General features: G+C 40.6%; 3 protein-coding genes across 10 annotated transcripts; 2 read left to right on the top strand and 1 right to left on the bottom strand.

Moving 5' to 3' along the window:
• The first annotated feature begins 855 nt into the window (after positions 1-855).
• Positions 856-7,917, top strand: LOC133413235 (histone deacetylase 1). Of its 2 annotated transcripts, none has more exons than XM_061697332.1 (14): positions 856-974; positions 2,561-2,673; positions 2,750-2,867; positions 2,961-3,035; positions 3,120-3,258; positions 3,725-3,866; positions 3,941-4,033; positions 4,103-4,211; positions 4,289-4,429; positions 4,700-4,808; positions 5,348-5,478; positions 5,579-5,731; positions 6,369-6,420; positions 6,493-7,917. In XM_061697332.1, the coding sequence occupies exons 1-14, from the start codon at positions 926-928 to the stop codon at positions 6,518-6,520; spliced, it is 1,452 nt and encodes a 483-aa protein (XP_061553316.1). In that variant the 5' UTR covers positions 856-925; the 3' UTR covers positions 6,521-7,917. The 2 variants fall into 2 exon arrangements, with proteins under 2 accessions (XP_061553316.1, XP_061553315.1); XM_061697331.1 differs by having other exon boundaries at positions 5,579-5,749.
• Positions 7,299-16,109, bottom strand: tmem54a (transmembrane protein 54a). Its single transcript, XM_061697333.1, has 6 exons — positions 15,943-16,109; positions 12,869-13,065; positions 10,978-11,037; positions 10,069-10,263; positions 9,859-9,996; positions 7,299-7,601 (listed from the first exon to the last, which is right to left on the bottom strand). The coding sequence occupies exons 1-6, from the start codon at positions 15,953-15,955 to the stop codon at positions 7,467-7,469; spliced, it is 738 nt and encodes a 245-aa protein (XP_061553317.1). The 5' UTR covers positions 15,956-16,109; the 3' UTR covers positions 7,299-7,466.
• Positions 16,110-17,344: 1,235 nt separating this feature from the next.
• LOC133412512 (tubulin beta-4B chain-like) lies at positions 17,345-20,670 on the top strand. Of its 7 annotated transcripts, none has more exons than XM_061695809.1 (6): positions 17,393-17,449; positions 18,964-19,072; positions 19,163-19,273; positions 19,537-19,781; positions 19,861-19,932; positions 20,434-20,670. In XM_061695809.1, exons 1-6 carry the CDS (start codon positions 17,393-17,395, stop codon positions 20,668-20,670), a joined length of 831 nt encoding a protein of 276 aa, XP_061551793.1. The 7 variants fall into 7 exon arrangements, with proteins under 7 accessions (XP_061551794.1, XP_061551793.1, XP_061551792.1 ...); XM_061695808.1 differs by having other exon boundaries at positions 19,861-19,964; positions 20,439-20,670; XM_061695810.1 differs by having other exon boundaries at positions 17,345-17,449; positions 19,861-20,670.
• Positions 20,671-25,774: the final 5,104 nt, after the last annotated feature.

The raw sequence follows: 25,774 nt of genomic DNA, 5'->3' as shown, positions 1-25,774 counted from the left end.
GGGCTGGGTGGGGGATTGGCGTGGGGATCAGTGGTCCGGTGCCCGTGCCCCTCCCTTTGGGAATGGTCGGGGCACTTCGGTTGGGCTGGGAACCTCCCTGGGTCCTGAAGGTGGGTGGCACCCCCCTGGTTGGGTCCACCGCTGGACGAGATCGCTGGCTTGCCCCCCCCCCCCCCCCTGTTGTGGGTGGAGGGGGCCGGGCACCCTTCCTCAATTTGCAGGCCCAGTAACTCCGTACACCAGTTGACTAACATGCATGTGATATGGTGTTTATTCACAAATAAATTAGCTATAGGCTTTAATTGCTTGTGTTGGGACCACTATTAACAACAACGGTTATTCTAACATTACAACTCCCAGGTTGTTGCAGGTGTTCATACACTACTGTATGTAGTGTACCCCGCATACTCACGGTTGGGCACTCACAGATTCACTTATTTACTGAAGCAAAAATTGTTTGCTCCACTTTCTGCTTTTTTAACATATTACATTGATAATCCTCTATAAACACTGCTTTAAATGTTGTCAGCTGACTACAGATTGCTCTTGTTTTGGTTCTGAATGTGAAGCTATCGTTCAGCTGCTGCTCATTCACGCCCAAACCATGAACAATTTGAAACTATTTGGTTGAAGCGTGATTAAAACTTAAAAGAATTTCAAAGGTCTCCTTGCGTCTTTTGATTTTTCTGTATGAGGCCCTTGGAAGAACAAGTTTAGACACCCCGGCATTCCATCTTTTGGAGTCTTTGTGCAAAAAGCAAAGGCGAAGAAGAATGGAAACTGCGTGAAATTGGCGGCCCCTTTTGGAGGCGTAGAGCTTCTTCAACATGAGCCCATCCGTTTGAACGCTTTACAACTCGTCCGTCCCCTCTTGTCGCCGTAGCCTCCCGCTGGTGAGCGGTTAAAGCAAACCAAAAGGACTAAAATGGCGCTTAGTCAAGGAACAAAGAAAAAAGTTTGCTACTACTACGACGGTGAGTTCCATCGTGTGCTTTGAGGAGAGCCCGCTCTGGTTTATGAAATCTGCAGTTTATCGCCAGCAAATGTTTCATTAATTTCCTCACTTGCTAATCTTGCAAACTCGCTAGGTAGCTAGCTTAAAGCTCGGGCTGCTTTCATTGTCATACTCGGGCACTCGAGACAACGCTTAACCATTCGACTTATTCTGCGTTTGTAAATAACACGCCATTAAAGGTATTATTAGCGCATGTTGAGAACAATTAACCCATTCTGTTCGTGTTTCATTTGTGGCTTGAGCTAACAATGGCGAGATGAGCGCTTCATCGTCAACACAACACGTAGCTAGCTCATAGATGATCAAGCCAGCGGGAAATGGAACACATTTGTGGTTTAAATAGAAGATGGTGACTTGCACATGAATGCTTATCTCTGTGTGTTTTCTGGACTTAAATGTTCACTTAAGTCAAAGCATTTTTTCCCCATCAAGTGTTTTACCGAACCTTTGCAGAATCACACCGACGTGCGTAGATTTCCGCCTCAGCGCACCAATGCTTTGCACAGGAATGTACTGTAAAAGCAATGGAAGTTTGCGCTTTACATCGAACAGCTATGTGGGTGGGGGAGGGTGAAAGATTATTTCAACTACACGAGACCGGCATTATCGATTTCAGTGATATATTTTCCTGTGACAAATATTTCAAAAATCATGACTCTTTAAAACCGGTGTAAATGCACCAAATTCTGGCCAACGTCTTGATACAAACACAATAGGAGTCTAAATCTTGGATGTGACCTTTTTTGTTGAATTCGAGTTTCAAACTTTCCTAACTGTCTTCATCTTTATCCTGTTTTCAAAAGGCTGGTTTCATTGGAACACTTGCCAAACACAGAAACAGATCACATATATTAATAAAGTTAAAGTAATACAGAAAGCCAAGGGCCCAGATTTACAAAATAATTGTCAAAAACCTAACAGAGTTTGCCCATGGCAGTCAGGTGATGTGATTTAATTTGGCACAGGGGGAAAAAAAAAATTAGTTGAGAATGAACAAACACTCCATAAGTTGTTAAAATATTTATTATTTAGAGGCATTTGTAGTAGATATAGAAAATATGAGCCTTAGTGGCCGGTCAGAGTAACAACACAAGGGACCTGGCCAGTGGTGGGTCCAAAATTCTGTGTCTGAGAACTGACCAATTTACATCACATTTGGAAGAATCATAGAAAATATATAACAAAGGTGCGCTGATGTATTTGAAAAATGGCTTTACTCACCTGGAATTGTTTATTTTTTTGTGTTGTGTGTGTGTGTGTGTGTGGGGGGGGTCAATTATAAATTCAGGAAATGTTGTCCTAATTATTATAATTTACTTGCTCTTTTGAGAAAGTTTGAAGTCGTGATTAAAACTAGGACATGTATTCAACGTCAACATTAGTCTTGTATAGAGGTAAGGTGGAAAATGTGAATGCAGTGAAACACAGAAAACAGCAGTTCCATTGCTTCTCAGATTTCGCGATCTCGAGGGTCTCATTGAGTGACCACTTCCGACAACAAACCAGCGGCCGATATTATTTTCACTGTGCTTGTTCTCATTTCAGGTGATGTTGGAAATTATTACTATGGCCAGGGGCACCCCATGAAGCCCCACCGTATCCGCATGACGCACAACTTACTGCTCAACTATGGCCTCTACAGAAAGATGGAGATATATGTAGGTTAACTATGCTGATAATTTTTTGGGGGGAGGACTTGAGAGTCTTTAGTGTGATTTTTCTTTTGTGTTGCAGCGTCCACACAAAGCCAGTGGTGAGGAGATGACCAAGTATCACAGCGATGATTACATCAAATTCCTGCGCTCCATCCGTCCAGACAACATGTCAGAATACAGCAAACAAATGCAGCGGTGTAAGTTCCATCACCCAGTCTATGTAGCATTCTCTTGCTTTCAGCTAATATGCAAAACCTTTCTTATTGTTTGCTATTTTATTATTCCGCCAGTCAATGTAGGTGAAGATTGTCCAGTGTTTGATGGTTTATTTGAGTTCTGCCAGCTCTCAGGAGGTGGCTCTGTTGGTAAGATCGTGCTCGACAGCCGGACAACTTGTTAACTTTGATTAAAAACAGGCTGCTAATTCTCACGTCCTCTCTCTGCTTCAGCTGGTGCCGTCAAGTTGAACAAACAGCAGACAGACATAGCAATCAACTGGGCAGGTGGCCTGCATCACGCCAAGAAGTCTGAGGCCTCTGGATTTTGCTATGTCAATGACATTGTCCTCGCTATACTGGAGTTACTGAAGTAAGCACACAAACTTAGCACATAGCCTTAATTGATTAAATGGTTGCTTTCCAAATAAATAGTGAAACTAGATTTTAAGACAGATTACGCTTCCTTTTTTGAATAGACAATACAAAAGAGTTATCTAATGTTCTGCCTCTACAGAGTTAATAATGTTCAGTTGTGATTGACTGGCAGGTTTTAAATGTTTATGGTTGTTGTTTGCAGTAGCATAGCACTGTCCTGCATCATAATTACAGCTGTGCGTTTTGGTTAAGTGAACTAGTTATACGATGAAAAAATAGGATATAGGAAATAGAATCGTTTAAATTTTCTCCATCGTCAATTAGAAAGTTTTTAACAGGCGTAGGTGTCCATGTGGATGTGTGGCATTTGGCTTTCTTGGGTTAAACCCTACAATGAGGCGTTACAGGCTACTAGCCGATGTGATATGTGATTTAATGTCGGAACTGCTTTCTTGCTTTAGGTACCACCAGAGAGTTCTCTATATAGACATCGACATCCATCATGGCGACGGCGTGGAGGAGGCGTTCTACACGACAGACCGCGTCATGACTGTGTCTTTCCACAAGTATGGAGAGTACTTCCCCGGCACCGGCGACCTGAGAGTATGTACTTGACAAGTAACACTGACTGTCAAAATTGTGAAATACTGTTGTGACATTTGATTGGTTCTCTGCAGGATATTGGTGCTGGGAAGGGAAAATATTATGCTGTGAATTACCCTCTGAGAGATGGGATTGATGATGAGTCTTATGAAGCCATATTCAAGCCTGTGAGTAGATTAAACTCCCTTCTCTGATTAAAAGTAGCGTTTCTAAGTGTCTGCTGTTGTCTCGTGTAGATTATGGCCAAGGTGATGGAGATGTACCAGCCCAGTGCTGTGGTTCTGCAGTGCGGCGCAGACTCTCTGTCAGGCGATAGACTCGGCTGCTTCAACCTCACCATTAAAGGTAAGCAGCGAAACATACCTGCTCCACATGAGACTGTAAGAAGCATTTTCTCTAACAGCCTCATGATGTTTCCTCAGGACATGCCAAGTGTGTGGAGTACATGAAAAGTTTCAACCTGCCTCTCCTCATGCTGGGAGGAGGCGGCTATACCATCCGAAATGTAGCACGCTGCTGGACATATGAAACCGCCGTCGCACTTGATACATCAATCCCTAATGGTGCGTCCTCATCTGAGAGGTGTTTTAATATGAAGAGAGATTAACACGGTGCCATTGATCATCATTCAAGATTGAATGAGTTTGAACTTGTGAAGCTGTGGCTTTAAATATTCGGTAATGATGGAATTTCGAGAATGCATATGGCAAAATGTGCACATCACATTCTGCCATTGGGCTAATAGCAGAATCCGATAATTGGCAGATTAAAATAATTTGTAGTCATTTTTTGTAACATTTCAAATTGCTTTTTATCCATCCTAACCTTTGCAGAACTCCCATACAATGACTACTTTGAGTACTTTGGACCAGACTTCAAGCTGCACATCAGCCCCTCCAACATGACCAACCAGAACACCAACGACTACCTGGAGAAGATTAAGTAAGTCTGCTGAAGCCGTGATTCCCAGCCAGTTTGCCGGCACACTAATGCACTACAGTGTGCCGTGAGAGATTAGGTGGCCCGCTGGAATTGCCCAATTTCACTTAATTTGTCCAAAATATATTTACTACAAATGGGAAAAGTCCTCACTAACACAGATTTGAACAGATGGTGAACAATATTTGAGAGAAACAGGCTTTTTGTGTACATAGTGTTAGCTCTCTGAGTTCATCTTATGAAAAATATGAGCACAACAAAAGTTTTGCTTTTATTTTTTTCTTCAGTATAATTAACCTGTGTGTCCACTTTTTGTGACATTTTTTGTTTGATGGTGTGCTTTGATTATTTTTTTCTAATGTAAAATATGTGCTTTGACTCAAAAGTTGGGAAAACACTGCTAAATTGCTGCTCAAACGTACTGTGAATATTTTGCATGCAGCGTAAGGTTAGCTCTTGCAAGTTCCCTATGTTTGACCCTGCGAAAGCAAGCGGTAGGTGCAAATGTTTTATAAAACTGTGGCTTGTGTTGTGTCCTACAGGCAGCGTTTATTTGAGAACCTGCGCATGCTGCCCCACGCTCCAGGGGTACAGATGCAGGCCATTCCAGAAGATGCCGTACAGGAAGATAGTGGCGACGAGGAAGCGGAGGATCCCAACAAACGCATCTCCAGTACGCCTCAGTTTACTTACCGAAAACATGGGATCAAGGCATCAATCAGAACATTAAACGTGCCAGAGCTTTGATGTAACACCCTCCTGTCTGTGTTCAGTCCGTGCTCATGACAAGAGGATAGCGTGTGAGGAGGAGTTCTCTGACTCGGAGGATGAAGGTGAAGGAGGCCGCAGAAACACGGCGAACTTCAAGAAGGCCAAGCGAGCCAAGACGGAAGGAGAGAAAGAGAGTGAAGAAAAGGAGAAGAAAGGTGAGGAGGAAACAAAAGGTATTTACTTTTTTGTTTTGTTTTTTTGTTTCTATTCTCAGCTCACCCAGCTGACTTGTGCTGTGCCTCATTTGATGCTTCAGTTCATAAGCCATTTGTTTGAATTCTTATTGGATTGTCCCTTTCCACACTGACCACCACTAAAAACTAATAATATTTTGTAATGACTCCCTTGGCAACTACTGTTCCTAAAACTACTGTTTGCTGAGATGTTAAGTTAGTATGTAACATTGTTATACATACAATATTGTAACTGAAATACTCATTAGTCATATGTAGTACATTCAAATTGCCAAATGTGCAAAGTACTCAAATTGAGACACAGCCATTTTCCATTGCTTAATGAGTGAACTACAGTTGAAGGTTGCCAGTATTGTTTCTTTCCAGGACACTTTTCTAAAAGATGTTTAATCTCAGTGAGGTTTTCCTGGTGAAATAAAAATAACAAATTTGTATTTTTCAGAGCTACAAAATTGCATTAAATCATGAATACCGGTAGTTGAGATTCTTTTGGAACATTTTAATGTTTCATAACATTCACTTCTATGAACATGGCTGTTTTTTATTTGGGTTGCAATGGTGGTGATTTTTTTTTTTTTTTTTTTTTTTTTTTAAACAGAAGTAAAAGATGAGGAAAAGGCACCAGAGGAGGAGAAAATGGACACATCAAAGTGAGAAAACATTTATTGACACGCATAGTGTCCAGGAAGTAGTTTTAATCATGTCACATACTGCTCCTTTAGGCCAAAAGAGGAGTCGAAGACACCTTAAGGTCCTACCCACCCAATGATGCCAACGTTGGGAAGAAAAGATCTTAAAGCAACATTCTTTTTTTTAATACTTTGTGGGTGGAGGGATTGCTTCTGTGGAATAGGTTATAAAATGGGACAGGAAGTTGTTTTTCCCACCTTGGACACTTTTCCAATATTACTGTTAATAATAAGTTACTGTTAGAATGTCTTTTGTATGCTTCTGATCTTCACCCAAACCTTTTATGCTCCAACTCTTGTATTTCTTTTGTCAGACAACTTAAAAAATGGCTTGGCATTGCCAGTCATGGTTTTATATCTTTGAATTTAATTTATTTAAATCATAGATACTTTCACCCTTTAGGAATTTTTTGTTTTTGTATTTCAGTCTCACTTATGTCCTGTGCCTTTTGAGAGTATATGGTAGTACTTGCATGTTTGTATAATAATATAGAGCCTTTTCTATAATACTTGTCTCTGTAGTCTTCCCTGCTAAAGTCTCCAGGAATAATTTGTGTACCTGTGAATATTTATAATAATAATGGGATATTTGAGTTTCAAAAGGATTACAGATATTTAGTTTGTGTAGTGTAATTTGAAACAGCATATCAATGTTTGAATATGGAAAAGTGGCAGGTATAATGCTATTCAATTTAAAGTGTAATTGCTTATTTGAAATCTAAATGAGAACCTTCAATATTTTCTAATCTCATTAAAATTTTACCAATAAATGTAATTACGCCAATAAAATTGCTGTAAAGATAATGGAGCATGTTTCTATAAGCAGTCAAATGAAAAAGCTGACCACCTTGTATTAACATTTTTAATAATATGGTAATTACATAAAATGGCAGTGTTTTAACAAGTAAAAAAAGCGTTATGTAGTAAAAATATTAAAGACAAATGTCTGTATCACTCAAAATGTTAGGCTCATGTAGTTTCAACCTCTCTTATTGGGTTTGGTGAGCTCAGAGCCAGTGGCTCTGCTCTGCTGCAGCACCGCTGTCCAGCAACACATCTCGCTCCACAGCCTCGGTATCAACCTCGGTCAGCTGCTCAGATGGAGGCGATTGGGAGATTTCAACAGCCCTCTGCATGCGGACCTGAAACCATCCAACTTTTGTGAAACACTCAGGACAAGAACACCTGAACGGTGCAATCATCTTCCAAGACCTGAACGTGTTACCTTGGAAATCAGTGAATGACTGAATTGGTAACAAAATGTGTTAAGATTCTCCTATACAAGCGCAGTAAAGTACACCCTTGTCTGATAGATGAGTTGTGTACTATATGTGTACTAACGTGTTAAATGCCAAATCTGGCTCAGGTTGGAATGAATTGTAAACAATTTACAGAATAACACCAGTATTTACAGATATGAGCCAGAAAATTTGAATATCAAGGGAAAGTTCATTTAAATTTGTATCAAAAAGTGAAACATGTTATAATAGTTCACAAAGTGAAACATTTCAAGGCTTTTATTTGTTTCAATCTTGATGATTGTGGCAGAAAGACAAAATCCAGTATTTTACAAATTTAGAATATCTTGACAAAGTTCAACACTGTAGACTCCCTGTGTCCCAGTCTGGTCAGCTAATTAACGCAAAACACCTGCAGAGGTTTTCCTCAGCCTTCAAATAGTCTCAGTCTGGCTTAGTTGGCTTCAGAATCATGGGGAAGACTACTGAATTGACGGTTCTGCAGAAAACCAACATTGACACCCTCCATAAGGAGAAAAGGTCTCAAAAAAAAATTGTAAAAGTAGCTGAATGCTCACAGTGTGCTGCGTCAAAGTAAATTAACAGAGTGTTAAGAGGAAGGGAAACGTGGCTGGAAAAGGTGACAGGGATGACCGCAGCCTTGAGGACTTCACATTAATTGAATTTTGATCATGATCACAATTTTGGCTGCAATGATTAAATTGACCTGAACTCTAAAATACAGCATCTGCGGCATACTATATCTAATCTAGCACTTTCTCGACGAGTAGTCAACCCCCAGGGGACAAACGCATGGTTAAGGCTTCATTAAGCTCCAGAATTCCGTGTGTCAAGCCACTCCTGAACCAAAAACATCCGAAGTGTCTGTGCTGGGCTAAGGAGAAAAAGTACTGGTCTGTTGCCCAGTGGTCCCAAGTCCCCTTTTCAGATGAAAGTAAATTTTGCATTTCATTTGGAAATCAAGGTGCCAGAGTTTGGAGGAAAACTGGAGGAGCACAAAAGTCGAGCCGCTTAAAGTCCAATGTGAAGATTCCACAGTCAGTAATAGTTTGGGGAGTCATGTCATTTGCTGGTGTGGGTCCATTGTCTTATCAATTCCACAGTCAACACCGGTGTCGAGCAGGAAATTTGAAAGCACTTCATGCTTCCCGCTGCCGACGAGCTTTTTAGAGACAATGATTGTATTTTGTAGCAGGATTTGGCAGCTGCCCACAAAAGGCAAAACTACCAATACCTGGTTTAATAGCCATGGAATAACAGTACTTGATTGGCCAGCAACCTCACCTGACTTGAACCCCATTGAAAATGTATGGGGTATTGTCAAGAGGAAGATGAGGGAGCAGAAACCCCAAAATGCAGACGATCTGAATGCCAATATCAAAGCACATTGGGCTACAATAACACCTGAACTGTGCCAAAGGCTGAGCACCTCCATGTCACGTCACCTTGATGCTGTAATTAATGCAAAAGGAGGCCCAACAAAGTACTGAGGGCATATTACTTTAATACACTTTTCAAAAGGAGATCCTTTTTTGTCAGTCACATGAAATATTCAAATTTTGTGAAATACTGGATTTTTATTTTAATTTTTTTGTCTTTCTGCCATAATCATCAAAATTGGAACAAAGGCTTGAAATATTTCACTTTGTGTGTTGTGAACTAATATAACATACAAGTATCACTTTTTGAAAGAAAGTATTGAAATAAATGGACTGTCCCTCGATATTCGAATTGTTTGGCACATAACCAGTAATGGAGCAGTCTGGAGGAGTACCATATCCAAAGATGGACAGTTTATCGACAAGTAAGGTTTAGTGTTCCTGGAAGTATGCCTTGTTCAAGGGCAGAACTACACGTATGCTTGCTGCTGGATATTTGTATAGAATGCAGACATTGAGAGAACCAATGAACGTGGGATTAACAGTATATTGTTAAAACGAGTATAGTTGTCTAAAGTGAAAGTTTTGAGATTAACATTTTTACCCATACGTTCCATTTGTTTGTACTTGGGAAGAATATCCCTTCTAACACCTGTCTTCAAGTGTAAGTAAATGAGAAGCGCAAACTCAATCTATGTTTAAGTATTTAGAAATGAAATCTGGAATGCCTGCATCAATAGCCAAAGATAAGAACAGTTTACCCTCTTTGCTATTGTCGGCCTCTGCCTGCATGGACCGAGGTACAGGAATGACGTACAGGCAGCGAAGCAGCGGAAGGAAAACACAATTTCCACCACGGACATCAAGATTAGTGGCACCCACAGAACGATTGTGGTGCTCTGATTGAGAAAAAGAAGATGGTATATGACTTCAGCAAACACAATTTGCAACTTCTAGTGTTATGTCCTCACATAGATGCGAGTGGGGTCAAAGGGGCATTCATAGGTGACACTGGACGATCCAACAACATGTGAGAGGAGAGTGCAGTGTGTCATCAGGCTTCGTCCTTTGTGAATAATGGCAGTGATCATGGAAGTTAGCAGGCCCAAAGTGGAGGCGACAGCCAAGAGACCTGCTAGGAAGCTGAACACCAGCAGGACCCATTTCTGCAGTGACATCACAGAAGAAGAAGAATATCAGGCAGTCTTCAAAATTAAATAGCCACAATGCAGATGACTTTTTTTTTTTTTTTATTCCATGACAGGCATGCGGTAGTGGTGCATTCATACACAAAATGGTGGGGCACAAACCCACAAATTTGCTCTTCTTCACGTCATTTTGAAGAGATTCACCTCTGAGGCACATGCAGTAATCTCCCTCTGCACATTCACCAAGCAACATCAAATTTAATGGTGAGCGCTGTACATAATTTCTTGTTTCTCAAGTTTTACAGTACATTTGTCATATACTGTACCTTCCTGACTTGAATTACTGCATCATCAATGGGTGGCTACATATTAGATTTCTTATACAGTGTTTAACTACCGCTAAGTTTTACACTTGTATGACAATTAAGGATTTTTAAATGATACAACATTGCCTGTTTTATGATAGAGACACTTTTACAATGGAACTGACTTTACTGATTAATTTTAATTTACAAAATTTGTTGGGGGGCGTGGGGGGGATGTTTTCAGAGATTGACCAGCATACTGGAATGGGTTGTGTTTGGCTTTGGAGGTCCAATTGAAATTAAATGTGTACTTCCACTCTTAGCAGTCTTTTATTTCAAATGGACTGTAAGAAAAGAGAAAGTTATAACTGAAGAATGCAAATAACAGATTTAAGGATTTAGCAAAAGAAAAGCAAACATTTCTTACCAAAATCCTGCTTTTCTTGTTTTTGGACAAGACAATTGCAATTATTCCACCAATAATTCCCTGAGGAGCAGAAGAGACAGTTGACCAATACATTTGTATTTACTTTCTTTTTTCTTTTTTTTTTATTCATCAGGACAAACTGCTTTAGAGATGGTTTTAAATCCACCCAAAATAATGGTTGGCCTTCAGTTACCATCAAGTATGACAAATGAAGCATGCCCAGTTTCCTCTCCTCCAAAGTAATGTAATGCCACTTCCTTTCTTTTTGCTGTAGACTAAGACATATTGGTTTAACATCAAAATATGAAAATAACACAAAAGAACAACATGTCAGGTTTTAATTGACGATACATAGCATACAGCTGGATCTGCTAAACAACTGAAAAGATGTCATTACAAAACAATTAATTAAGGTGGGCAAACGTATTGGAACAGACTTAAATCACCACAGCTGTTGTTTGTTTTTGGGTTACTCCTTTCATTGTCTTCTATAATAGGTAAAATACACTACAGGATTTAGGAATAGAAATTGTCTTTGACGTTCTAAAATATTTCCCGTGATGAATTCCTTGGTTTGGGTCATTGTCTTGCTGAATGTTAAAGGATCTCTGAATTTTGATTGCATCTTTTTTTAAATTGGCAGGGGGGAAAAATGCTTATGTAAACGCCATTGTTAATTTTGCCGCTGCCGTCATGTGTTGCCTGTCCCAGAAAAAGACTGGCAAGCCTCAGCCTGTAGGCTTGGGATCACAGGTAGATACAGTGGCACCTTGACTGAATTTAATTTGTTCCGTGACCAAGCTCGTAACTAAATTCACTCGTGCATTATATAAGATGAATATTCCCCATTCTAGCCCCCAAAATCCACTGCAATTTTTTTGTTACATTTTTTTATTTAAAAAATGCACTGTATTGTATAAAACATGATAAATGACAAGGATTATATAAATCCAGAAAAACAAAACCTGTGCACCTGAGCTGTATCCCTTGAAGGGGGTATGGCCTAGTTAATGACATCAGGAAAGGCTCTCATTTTTTGGGTGGTGCATTTCATCAAGGTTATTTTTTGTGTCATCAGATCATGAATCGTTTTTGCCCAGACTTTTTCAGACTCGTCTCTGGACTTCCTCAGGCATCCCATAAGGTTGGACTGGCTCTCTACTGTATTTGTGAAATGGTTCTGATTTTCTATGTCAGCTCCACATTTGCTTGTTTTTACCAATTAGAATTAGACATTTCACCAACTCTGAAATTGAGCTAAGCCATTCAAAGCAATTTGTTGTTTGAGTAAAAGATTTAATATGACACACCTGAAAACAAAACACACCTTTCAGTCATGAGTTACAATACTTTTGCTTGTGCAAAAAAAATGAGTGGGTTTTAAGCTGTGTATCAGATCCAGATGTAAATACCTGGAAATAAAGAAAGCTGACACTTTATCTGTCAAACCTAAATGTTCCCACTGTTCCAATACTTTTAACTCATTCACTGCCAGCTTTCCCAGTTAACATGGATAGTTGACTTCTAAAGCCGTCAATGGCAGTGAATGTGTTAATTGGGGGTGTAGATCCATCCATCCATTTTCAGTACTGGTTATCCTCAATAAGGTCACGGGCGTGCTGGAGCCTATCCTAACTATCTGCGGCGGAGATACACCCTGGCGGAGATACACCCTGAACTGGTCGCCAGCCAATCGCAGGGCACATATAAACAAACAACCATTCACACCTACGGGCAATTTAGAGTCTTCAATCAACCTACCACGCATGTGGGTGTACATCCATGAATTCAAATTCAAATAATTAAAAATAAAGCATGAATGTCATTCCTAGCATGCATTTAGCTGCTATCCATGCAGTCGTGCCTTCATGTGTGTATAAGGGACTCTTACCATCAAGCCTGACACGATGGCAATGACGTTAGTGATGGCGTACACCATGATACGGGCCTCGGTGTGCACGCTGATGTGCCTGAGCACTGCACCATGCACCAGAGCTCCAAGCAGAAAATTGACATGGCCCACCAGCACCAGCGCCAAGCCCATCTTCATCAGGGTTTTGTTGTCTTTGAGGTTGGCACAGCACACTCCTGCAGAAACAGAAATATGTCAACCTTCCTCAGTGGTGGTAGTAACTAATTAGAAAGACGTTATTGCTTTATGCAAGTAGATTTTTCAGGTATGTGTACTTTACTTCAGTATATATTTTTCTGATGACTTTTTACTTTTAGTCGCTACATTTGAAAACAGATATCTCCTTATTTTGTCGAAATGGCCTTGTTTTTTTCAGCCTCCGATGACGACATGATGTATAAAAGACGTACATAGAGAGCAGTAAAGTCAACCGCAATTGAGATCTTGATTGATTGAAATCTTGGGGACTTATTAGGTGGGGGGAGGGAAAGCAGCGACCTGACGGAACAGAAACCAGGGATCATTAAAGACAACAGCAACAGATTTTGAGAAACAAGATATTCCCCATCCATGTTGTTTGACATCGTCGGCTACAATAATAATTTGTGGCAAATGCGTTGTCTTGTGGTGGCCTAAACACCACCAGCTTCTGGCATTCAAAAATTCTTCCGTCTGTTAAAAACAGATACAGCGGCTGAAATAAGTATTTAACACGTCACCATTTTTCTCACTAAATGTATTTCCAAAGGTGCGATTGACGTGAAAATTTCACCCGATTTTGTGGACAACCCAAGTAATCCATACATACAAATAAAGTAGAACAAATAAGTTCAGAAATTAACTTATGTGGAATAATGTGAAATGACATAGGGAAAAAGGTTTGAACACGCAAACTGGTATTTACTTAATACTTTGTACAAAAGCCTTTTTCTGCAATGACACCTCCTGGCGTCCACACAAGCAGTCTTTGAATCTTGAAGGTTTCGTGGGCTTTTTTTTTTTATGCACCTTGAGTTTCAGTTCTTTCCATAGATTTGTGATTGGATCCAAGTCAGGTGATTGGCTGGGCCATTCTAGCAGATTAATTTTGTTCTTTGAAACCAATTGAGAGTTTCTTTGGTAGTATGTTTTAGATCATTATCCTGATGAAATGTCCACCCTCGTTTCATTTTCATCCTCTTAGATGGCAGCAGATTTTTGTCAAGATTGTCTCGGTAGAATACAAAGACGGGACAGGGTGAGAGAAACATGTTTTCATGATGATAAAGGGGCATTGTTCAATCTTGTCAAGATATCCAAAGATATTTGAGAGGCTGTTGACAGAAAAACTCTCAATTACACCGTGCTTCATAGCCACAGGTATATGGCCGTCCATTTGCTATATGACATTGCTTGAGGGACACCAGTGTTACATTATAAGCTATTCTTTATTAACATTTTTTTTTCATTACAAAACATATTTGAAAACTATATTTATATACTTTGAATAATGAATGCCCAAACGTCAGTGTTTTAAGTCACCTTTTTTCGTGCAAGTTTTGAAACAGCATAAACATTATTACGATTATGAACAGCATATTAGTAAGAAAATTAATACGTGTCTCGAGAGAAAATAATAAACGGCCACACACAGGACGGACCCATGCGTCCCCAAACTGGAAATGAATACGTTAATGCATACGTCACCCCAGAGGAGGGGCCTAAATATGGCCTAATATTAATATATGTTATATTAAATATTTAGATCAGCAACGTTATTTGGTTGTTTGATCAATAGAGTGCCGAGTTTTGATTTTGACGAGAGATCTGCACAATAATGCTAAAACTAATCCGTAGCTGTTAATGTGAGTTAACTAGACCCCACTCGTGCTTTGGTGGTCTACAGAATCGTTGACATTTTACTCACATCTTTAAGCAAGGCAAAATACATCAGCCCAACATATTCTTGAATTTGTTTGTCCTTTCGTGGAATTCAAGCAACGAGCCTTTTGTAGAGGCAAGGGATGGCCACTTGATTAAGGATAGAGAGGGCAGAGTTCTGCACACGAAACATCCTGACAGCTCGTACCCGTATTTAAAAGAGGGTTTTGCGCTTTGTTAGTGGAAGAGGCAACCAAAAATATTATTGAGGTACAGAAAATAAATTGATCAGTCTGATCATTTGGGGGAAGCAAGCAAACCTAATAAAATCCACGATTAGTTTTATTTAACTCATAATGAGTCCATAGATATATACAAAATACAAAACCCCAAAATACAAAACCCCCCCAAAAAAAACACAGACGGTCCATTAGGGCATAGTGTACCGTGCAGAGCGTATACTTGGTTTTACAAAGTACCATCCAACCCCTAATACAAGTGTAAAGTTAATGTTGAGGTGTTGCTCGGTGTGTGGCTGGCTTTAGAACAAGACTATCCCATTTTTAGTTGACCTCTTTAGATTAAGCATCTTTAATCACTCAATAAAGTAGGTCTGTGTTTTTCATCTTTTCTCTTGAGCACCCTACAGGACAGGGTATGTAAACCTCAGTCTCTCCACAAGTTAGTCTTCCATGAACCTGCTCCGCTACCTACTTGCTTTGGGAATGTGGGAGGGAACCGGAAAACCTGGATCAAACCTACGCAAGCATGCGGACAACATGAAAACGCCACACAGGAAGGCCAGAGATCCTCAAAACTGTGAGGCTGCCAGGCCCACCACTTTTGTACTGCACTAAATGAAAAGTGGACTGCGAGCAGAACTCATAATAAACAAAGACCTCAGACAAAACATTTCTAAACAGTGCTTTAGTATAGTACACTTGCATTTCACTTAGTTGCCTAACTGCAATTATACAGTACTTGATTTGGCATCATTATTCCTTTAAGGCCGTACATTTCTCTGAATTATTACAATCTGGCATATGGATAATAATGCTGTAGTTGCTTGGTATACAACATTGATAACTGTTGACCTGGCCCGAAGCGCCTTCTAAAGGCAACGACGAAAGGAAAGACGACGCCTTAACACCAGCACGACTTCAAGTCAAAGACGCGGAAGTGAGTCAACATACCGCAGTTCACCATGATTGGGGTCCTCTCCTCTGATATCACGCGAGAATTCACGGTGGGCCGCTGTCATTTCTGACAGCGTTTATTGGAAAAGTCGCATTGTGCTGGGCGACTTGTTTCGCTCGACGTCGCTCACCTGCGATTTCTTCAACTTCCTCACCTGAACGGGAGCCCCGCCTCTCTGCGCTACAATTTCGCCCCTAAGTCATATTGTTATCGCACACCCTCGGAGGAACAATAGCAGATTTTAAATATTTACAAAGCAGATAAGATTTTTTTTTTGTTTGTTTGTTTTTTTTTTTTTTTTTAAATGGGATGTAATTTATTGCACTTGTGCAGATGAATTTAGGAGCAGGAGCGCGCTTTGAAAACGAGCACGCGCTTTCCGGACGTGGCAAGCCAACATGATTCATTTATACGGCGTAAAGCACGTACATGCCCCTCATGCATCAGTGCTGACATAATAGAGTTCTTAACTGTTTTTTTATTAACATTGAGTAACATACGGGGACAAAACATTAGAAGCATCTATACGCAGCCACTATACACAAACTACCGAGAAATGCAATGTTACATTCATACCTCACTGACTCAACGGAACATGGCTTGCATCTCAGTACATTGTGCATATGTGGCGATTGCAGTGGCCAATGGGTGTTTTTCACTGTTTCAGAGTCAGGAATCATAATGTAGGCTGCTAATTGATCAACCGCTGGGTTACAAAAGTGAATACAGCGTTAAAATAATAATAATAATAATAATAATAATAATAACAATACAGCCAATGTTTTGATTCAAAATGCGTTCACTAAATAAATCCTATGTAGATTGTGCAGGTGCGCCATGCTGTGGTCATTGAGTGGAACGATATACGATACTGTATTCATAATTGATTGAGTTAAGAAAATTGTATACTGTGGAGAAAACGCACTTGCAGTTAAAACGCACACTTTCTTATCTACATTTTATACAGCTAATGTAATTGCTGTTTAAATGTACGGTATGTATTGACTAAATACATTATGTCTTATGTGATGATCTAATTGATGTTATTATTTAAAAAACAAAAGCATATGACATGATATGATGTCTTTTCACGTGTGATGACTAATTGCATGCTGTCATGATGAAGTTGTGTTGTGTGAGTCTCCGTATTCACGATTCGCGAGAAAAACATGTTGTCATTGACAGCTTTAATTCGCCGAAGTGCCTTCTTACAATCGGCAATTAAAACAGTCGACGTGCAGGCGTCACCTGCGTGCACGTTCATACGTGAGCGTGCACCTCTGTGACAGAGCCAAGTGGGTCTGTGTGGTGGCCGGGGCTCTGCTGGGGGTACAGGAGTCGGAGCGGCTCTGCTACAGTAGATATAGAAACTGCAAGAAGAAAACAAGAAAGAACTCGACCTCCTCCGTTTCAATCTATCTGACGTCGTATATATTTGTCTCGACAATGAGAGAAATCGTTCACATCCAGGCTGGCCAGTGTGGTAACCAGATTGGTGCCAAGGTAATAACATCTTTATTTGGAGCTTATCCGGGGCTGTTTGCAAGAATATGCAAACAAGATTGTTTTTTTCTCTCTACATAAGGACAAAACTATCAAGACACACCTCTTAAACCAAAGGTGTCAAACTAAGGACCAGGGGCCAGATTCACTACAGCAAATAAAGTGGGGGTTTCTTGCTGAATGGATTCTTTTCATTTTAACACAAAATATGTATGGAAATTGTATTTTGTTTTTTTCGCTTTTAGCAGACTACATTTCCCCCCCACCAAAACCCTTGAACAATAGTTGATTGCTTAAAACAATTTGTTTTTGTTAACTTATGTGTAATACATTTGGATTGAATTATAAACATTTGTGACTTTATTGCCATCAAATTATTTTATTTGCATTATACTTTGACATTATTCTCATCAATCAAACAGGTTTTTCATCTAATACAACACATTTATTTGATGTTTAAGTTTGATATTGTTTTTCTCATGAATTGTTTTGATATTTCTTGTAGTATTGTCTTTGGTCTGTGGTTAGTCTTGGATAAATGATTTCTTTTTTCTCATAATATTTTGACTTTATTCCTGTAAACTTTGGCTTGTTTTACCCATAACATCACAACATTGTCATATTGTTCCCCTCATAATATTATTACATAATGTAAGTTTTTCATTTAAAATTTGGACGAGAACCACTGCACAACAGTGTATGGTTTTCTGTAAGGCTGCATGCAGCATTTTGGCTAAAATGGTAGTGACAATTCTGATCAATATCATTATCGTGATTATTAATCACAATTGTTCATCATGTTTTGGAAAACATCTGTATTTTTACTGCACTACTTTTCAACAAACAACATGTAAATAGTTTCCAGTGCAAAATAAAACTTTAAAATGAATGGAATGGATTTTCATTTTAGAATATCCATCCATCCATCCATCCATTCATTCATTTTCTACACCACTTCTCCTCACGCGAGTCACGGGCGTGCTGGAGTCTATTCCAGCTATTTTAGGGCAAGAGGTATACCCTGAACTGGTCGCCAGCCAATCGCAGGGCACACATAGAGAAACAATTATGCACCCTTGCTTTCACACCTATTGGCAATTTACTCTCCAATAAACCTAACGTGTTTTTGGAAACCGGAGTACCTGGATAAAACCCATGCGAGTGGCGGCACGAGATTCAAAACGAGGTTTTATAGCCAGATGTACCTATATTGAGTCCACATATAGAAGTTCGATATTGGTAAATAGTCTGTTTACTGTTATGATACTATTGGCATAAGATTTAAATAGAAAATCCTCATATGTTAACTACAATTCTAAAAATCGAAATCACTTTTTTTTTCACTCTCAATTCCCTAGTTATTAAAAGAGTGGTGCCACGTTTAGCTAGAGCAAGAAGGTTGTCCACTGCAACAAGGTTCTGGATCCAACAGTATTGATAAGATTGCTAGTGTACTTTTATTGAGGGAGTAATCTTGTGATCCTATTTGTTGTTGTTGTTTTTTTTTTTTGCAGTTCTGGGAAGTGATCAGTGACGAGCATGGCGTCGACCCAACAGGGACGTACCATGGAGACAGTGATCTGCAGCTGGACAGGATCAACGTTTATTACAACGAAGCAACAGGTTCTGTATTGTGCTGAAATGACACATTCACACAGAATTTCTCACGTAGAAATGTTTCTATATCTCGTATCATTGATATTCTTATTGAAGGAGGTAAATATGTGCCACGTGCTGTTCTTGTGGACTTGGAACCAGGCACCATGGACTCTGTGAGATCCGGACCCTTTGGACAGATATTCAGACCTGACAATTTTGTGTTTGGTGAGTGATTTAAATGATCTATGCTGCTTACTCTGCTGTCCTTTATAACTGGACGAGACACCTGGTTGTGTTCACATAAAATATCACATTTTCAGGCGTGCTGGTATTGTGACGTGTGGGGTTTCACATCCCAAAATGTTGTCCAAAACGACTGTCGTTGCGCAACATCAGATGTATCTGAAACAAAAGTGGCCCAGGTTAGATTAAAAAAAAAAAAAAAAGTGTTAAATTGACTAATCCAAGTGTCACTCCTTCCTCCGTAGGTCAGAGCGGTGCTGGTAACAACTGGGCGAAAGGTCACTACACTGAGGGAGCTGAGGTGGTCGACTCGGTCCTGGATGTGGTACGCAAAGAGTCGGAGAACTGTGACTGCCTGCAAGGGTACCAGCTTACACATGCCCTCGGCGGTGGAACTGGATCTGGCATGGGAACCCTACTCATCAGCAAAATTCGTGAAGAATACCCTGATAGGATCATGAATACATTTAGTGTGGTGCCCTCCCCCAAGGTAAGCCGTCCTTGTCTTACATGGACTTTGTATTTGTATCGGCTAATTATGCTAAATACTTGTATGTTTTTGTCCTCAGGTGTCAGATACCGTGGTCGAGCCCTACAACGCCACTCTCTCCATTCACCAGCTTGTTGAGAACACAGATGAAACCTACTGCATTGACAATGAGGCTCTGTACGACATCTGCTTCCGCACACTCAAATTGACCACGCCCACTTACGGAGACCTGAACCACCTCGTGTCCTCCACCATGAGTGGAGTCACTACCTGCCTACGCTTCCCTGGCCAGCTCAACGCTGACCTCCGTAAACTGGCTGTCAACATGGTGCCTTTCCCTCGTTTGCACTTCTTCATGCCCGGCTTCGCTCCCTTGACCAGCAGGGGGAGCCAACAGTACCGAGCGCTCACGGTCCCTGAGCTCACCCAGCAAGCGTTCGATGCCAAGAATATGATGGCCGCGTGTGACCCGCGTCAAGGCCGTTACCTCACAGTTGCCACCGTGTTCCGTGGCCGGATGTCCATGAAGGAAGTGGACGAGCAGATGCTCAATGTCCAGAACAAGAACAGCAGCTACTTTGTCGAATGGATCCCCAACAACGTCAAGACCGCCGTCTGTGACATTCCGCCCCGTGGCCTCAAGATGGCCGTCACCTTCATTGGCAACACCACAGCCATCCAAGAGATGTTTAAGCGCATCTCTGAGCAGTTCACAGCCATGCTGCGTCGTAAGGCCTTCCTGCACTGGTACACAGGTGAAGGTATGGATGAGATGGAGTTCACTGAGGCTGAGAGCAACATGAATGATTTGGTCTCTGAGTACCAGCAGTACCAGGACGCCACTGCTGAGGATGAAGGAGAAGGTGAGGAGGAGCCTGAAGAAGACTAAAGCTTGAAGATAACAATGTCAATGCATTCGTATCAAATGAAGAAACTAATATAGAAAGCAGCTCGTCTCGAACTTGACAGGATATGTTTGGTAAATCTTTTGATTAAAACAAAGGAATCAACATGACCAACTGTGTGTTCATTCATCAAAACTATTATGTTCAGTCTCAATGCATAAACCACATGCTATACACTAGCATGATCATCTTTATAAATGCAGTTCAAAATAAGTGGAAAAAAGTATTTTCATAGTAACCAAAAAGATGTTGCATGCTTAATAAACCATTCAGTTTAGTATTTGCAAAATAAAAGATCGTATTTGCCAAATAAAGGAATATGCAAAATAAAGTATTTGCAATGTCATCACCCATGACTTGCATGTTTTTTAAATGCAAAAACAAGTTTCAATTAACAACATACGTAAATACCACTGTATAATTTAATATTCAATTATTACTGCAAAATGCCATCCAGACAGACGTTGCTTAACGTCCAACGAATTGTAATCTTGAATGCATCACTACTGCCTACCATTAGTTTGAATGGCAGCAGCTGTCACCTCACTGCTGAGACTTATTAGAGGCACATGGGCTCACACAATCATTACAGTGGTTGATCCACGTTGAGCTCAGCAATGGGTGTACTTGAGGTCATTTTGCATGTATTTGTAGGTCATCTGTTGCTGGTTCATGCATCAGAAGCTGTCTCTTTCCAAAACAGCCTTCCTCTTCTGTATGAAATGAGCAATGATTTCATCTCGTTCAATACCATCTTCAACCCCTGGAGAGCACGAACACCTGAATTTGGCATATTTGCTAAGCGCTCGTCTGTCATCAAGGTTCCCGCTGTGCAGGTTTACTGCGATGAAAGTGAACTAACACTACTTGTGGACAAGAGAATGGGTGATGCCACCTTCAACCGAGAGGACATCCAGTTGGGTGATGGCTGCTACAGCAACAGTGAGCTACCAAGCCAACTGATGTTCACATATGGAAATGATCAGTGTGGAACAAGTCATAAAGTGAGTTGACCAGAGTGACTGAATTTCTTCGTTTAAATGAGGTTCTCATTAATGTTGTCTAACAGGTGGAGAAGGGCCTGGATGTGTTCTCCAATTCTCTCCATTTCAGTCCCAGCAAAGTCTTCAACATGAGGCTCCCGCCTTCTGCTGTGCATGTCTCCTGCATTCCAGATAGGTTGTGTGTGATCCTAATCCTGAAAGGAACATTTAAATTATTTTTTTTTCCCCAAGTGACTGAAATATACATTAGACTACATGAGCACAGGAAATTAGTTGAAGGGTTTTTCTTTAATTTTGGCCTAATGTACTATGGTGATAAGATCATGGTAAATCAGGCAGTTAAAAATCCCTGGCAATGCCCCTGAACATGTTGGGTTAACTAACTTGAAATGTGTAAATGTGATGGAATGGTTGTTTAGCCTATGTGCCCTGGCGACCACTCCAGGGTGTAGCCTACCCAGGCACTTGACCAAAGTCAGCTGGGACAGACTCTAACTCACCTGCACCCATAAAGAGTTGAAGCCCTCTAGAAAATGAATTGTGTGAATAGATTTTTTTAAAAATGTTTATTCATTCATTCATTCAGATAACATACTGGGGAAAGTTCCATTTAACAGCAGCATGATGGGACCAAAGCTGTAGAAAATAGTCTGGACACTGAACTCATGGCATTGCTCCGCACTGGTTAAATCCACATCTCATGGTTTATGGATGCCATGTTGTTTCTATTCCCTTCATTGTCTTGCATTAGCCTCAGACAGTTTTTTGGGCTTTCTAAATGGACATTGTGCTATTATGGACAATGGTTGTGCAGCTATTGGCTGTTCAATTTATCCTGAAGAGGCCATGCAGATGCATAGTTTCCCGAATGCCTGCAAAAGAGCCTGTGGGAGGTCAACTCTATATTAATCAAACAAAAGCTAGCATTTAAAGCGCTGAATAATGATTTTCTTTTTTTTTAAACAATAAATGTGGGTGGGTGCTTGCCAATTTATGCCCCTTCCCCCTTTGGTTTAAAGTGTTTAATTTTTTTTAGTTAACTGGCCATGGTAATCTACTGTTTATGTGGAAAATATCCCTTCCATATGGTAAATTTTGGAAATTGCATTGTCTTGCAGAGTGACGTTATGTTAAACTGGGTAACTATATGGCGCCCTCTCCTGTTTATTTTTCTACGGCTTTGGATGGGACACAATGTAATGAAAATTTTTTCTTTTTGTGATAGGATTTCTCAGTCATCCACTATCAATTGTGTGAATCTGAGCTTTTTTATAAATGTGGGAATTCTCTTAAATATAAAGCTCGAGGAGCAGTGGAGTGCCAGCAAATGTATAAGGGGGGAAATCTGCTTAATGGCATAACTGTATGTCTTCCAGGTCAAAAGACCCGAACTTGCCTTATCAAACACTTGCTGATAAAAGCAGACAATTGAGCATACAAGCAATGGATCGTGAGTACATAGTACAGCTGATAATTGTCATTTGTGTTGAACGCTGCAGCGCAAAATGTTTGTCGTGCAGCCTCATGGACCAGTGCAGCAGAGTCTAACATCTATATGCGAGGCCAAATCATCAATGTTCAGGTGTCTGCACAAATCAGTCCTCATCAGCAACTCTTTATCCAGTCCTGCTTTGTCTCTTCATCTCCGGAGTCCCACACTAAACCCCGGCACGCAATCATAATCAATAAAGGGTGAGCACACACTTAACTTTTTTTGTTTTGTTTTTTTTTCCCCCGTGTGGGGCCCATAATTTGTACAGAATTGATGCTATTGCTCCTTGCAGGTGTGCAGCCACATCTGGTTCTCCTTATATGGCCGTTAAATTTCTTGACTCAGAGTATTCAGAAGTGAAGTTTGCGCTCAATTCTACTTATTTAATTTCAGAGGTGAGTTGTATAAAAACATTCCAAAGTTTCTATTGTTTAATGAATGACCCAGCGATCTTTCACCCCGCCCACTCCTCCTCTTGAAGATGTATATCCACTGTAGTGTGCTCATCTCAGACATTGGGATAACAAGTGCCTCCAAATCCTGCAACTTTGACTTGGCCAATTCAAGGTATTTGCTAAATTACTGGATCACAGTAGTCGTTTATGTTCTAAGTGACACGGCACAGCCATTATTAGCTGCTTTATTTTTTTTTTTACAGCCCATACAGACAGGTTCCACTAGGTAGCTGAAATTAGTTCTGGCTCCAACTGCTTTGACAGCAAATGAGCAGTAAAAGGAAGATAAATTACTAATGTGGGACAGTTGTCAATTTCCAGTGTAACATGGAAGTAACAATTCTGTTAGACCTCCACACAAATAACTGCCCGCTAATCTATATTTGAGTCAACGCTCCAGCCACTAGCTGAGGAAACTAATGATACTCCCCTCCCCCATGTGCACAATTCTGGTTATATTTCAGATGGGAGGAGCTAAGTGGTAATGTGGAGGTGTGCCGTTGCTGTAACTCAAAGTGTAAAGGCCTGTCAGTCAAGCACCATCCTCTGGGTCTGTTTATCTAATTAAACTCAACAGAACAGCATCAAAAGTCATACTGAATCAATCTTGTCACTACAGATGCTAAGGCAGTTGTCAGCACTGGTCCATTATTCATAGTGAAAAGATCAGCACCTTCTATCCCAGAACCAGTCTTGGATTCCATGCAGTCAGATGCTGCCGCACCAGAGGAAGAGACTGTGATTGACACTTCAGTTCCAAGTGAGTATACGGAATTCCAGTGGCCATCTGCACCAGGCGCTGTTGTGGTTGTGAGGCGGGACCCGATCTCCAGCCAGACGTTGGTGCTGCCTGCACGGAAGGAACAAGGCAATACTGCAAGTGACAGCCCATTGAACGAACTCCAAAGTCCCAGCATGGAGCAGCAGACGACGAGCCTTGATGATAGCAAAGGTCAAAGTGCAAACTTGGCCCTGGATAGGCCCCTGCACACGGAGGTGCAAAATAAACTGTGGCGTGACAACCAAATTGTGAAACGCCAAGAGCGAGTCAATGATGCACAGCCAATACTCTACTCTAAAATTCAGCTGTCCAAAAATGCTGATGGCTCCCAAACTTTAAGTTATGAGGAAGCAGTGGCAGCGCAAGATGCAGATGCTATCAGAACCCATGGAATGGATGAAGCGGAGTGTAAACGGAAGCCAGCAGGCAGAGAACCACGTTCTATTTTTCTGCATTTGTTGAGGTAATTGAGCTTGTACCATACACTTTCCCCTATTTATCACTCACAAAATCTCCCACGAACAGTTGCAAAATCTCAGCTCAATATGAGCTTTTGTGTGGGTGGTAAACTGTTTTTTTCTTCCCCCCCCCCCCCCCCTCCTTCAGTTCCAGGTTGATGGATCATGCGGAGTAACTGCAACTCTCCAGGTGTATTAAAAATATTTACCATTCAATCAAGTGGCGTTTGTTAATTTGTCTATATAATGTAATTTGTATCTCTACCAGTAATGCGTGTAACATTACGTAAATTACTTTTTCAATCATGATCACATGGTTATTGAGCACTTAGTGTTTTTTTGTGAGGGGCCATGAGAGAATTGTATAAATAGGGTTGAGGGTTTTAAAATGTATTCCAATACAGTTACTAATTACCTGTTTAATGTAACTTATGTTTGCATTACACAATTAAAAAAAAATTATATCTGGTCTTTTCCAGCATATGAATGTTTCATGTGCATTGTTTTTGGAATGTGGGAGGAAGTTGAGCACCTCAAACATCAGAATGATTAAAAAATGAGCACAGGGAGTATTTCAAACTCCTCTGGGGCACAGCAAAACAGTTCCTGCACAAAAGGGATAAAGATCCACTCTTCTGCACGGCTATGCAGCTGAACAGGACCAGTTAAAGGAAAGGGGGTGTATAGGGTCCCCATAGTCGAAGTCACCAGCAGTCCAAATGGCTTTCACAGCTCAATTTTCTTTGTAAATGGCCATTTGCATCAGAGACACTCAAGCCACCCACTTCTGGGAAGCCATGTATATCCATATTTTGGACCTTCTATGCTATCCACTTGCTACGCTGATTCAATGATTAAATTTCAATTTTTATTTACTCCTGGAATGCCAAAATGAAAT

This window comes from Phycodurus eques, chromosome 14 (assembly GCF_024500275.1).
Source record: "Phycodurus eques isolate BA_2022a chromosome 14, UOR_Pequ_1.1, whole genome shotgun sequence".
Taxonomy (NCBI): domain Eukaryota; kingdom Metazoa; phylum Chordata; class Actinopteri; order Syngnathiformes; family Syngnathidae; genus Phycodurus; species Phycodurus eques.
The sequence above is the reverse complement of the archived record's forward strand: the minus strand, read 5'-3'. Positions and strand labels throughout refer to the sequence as shown.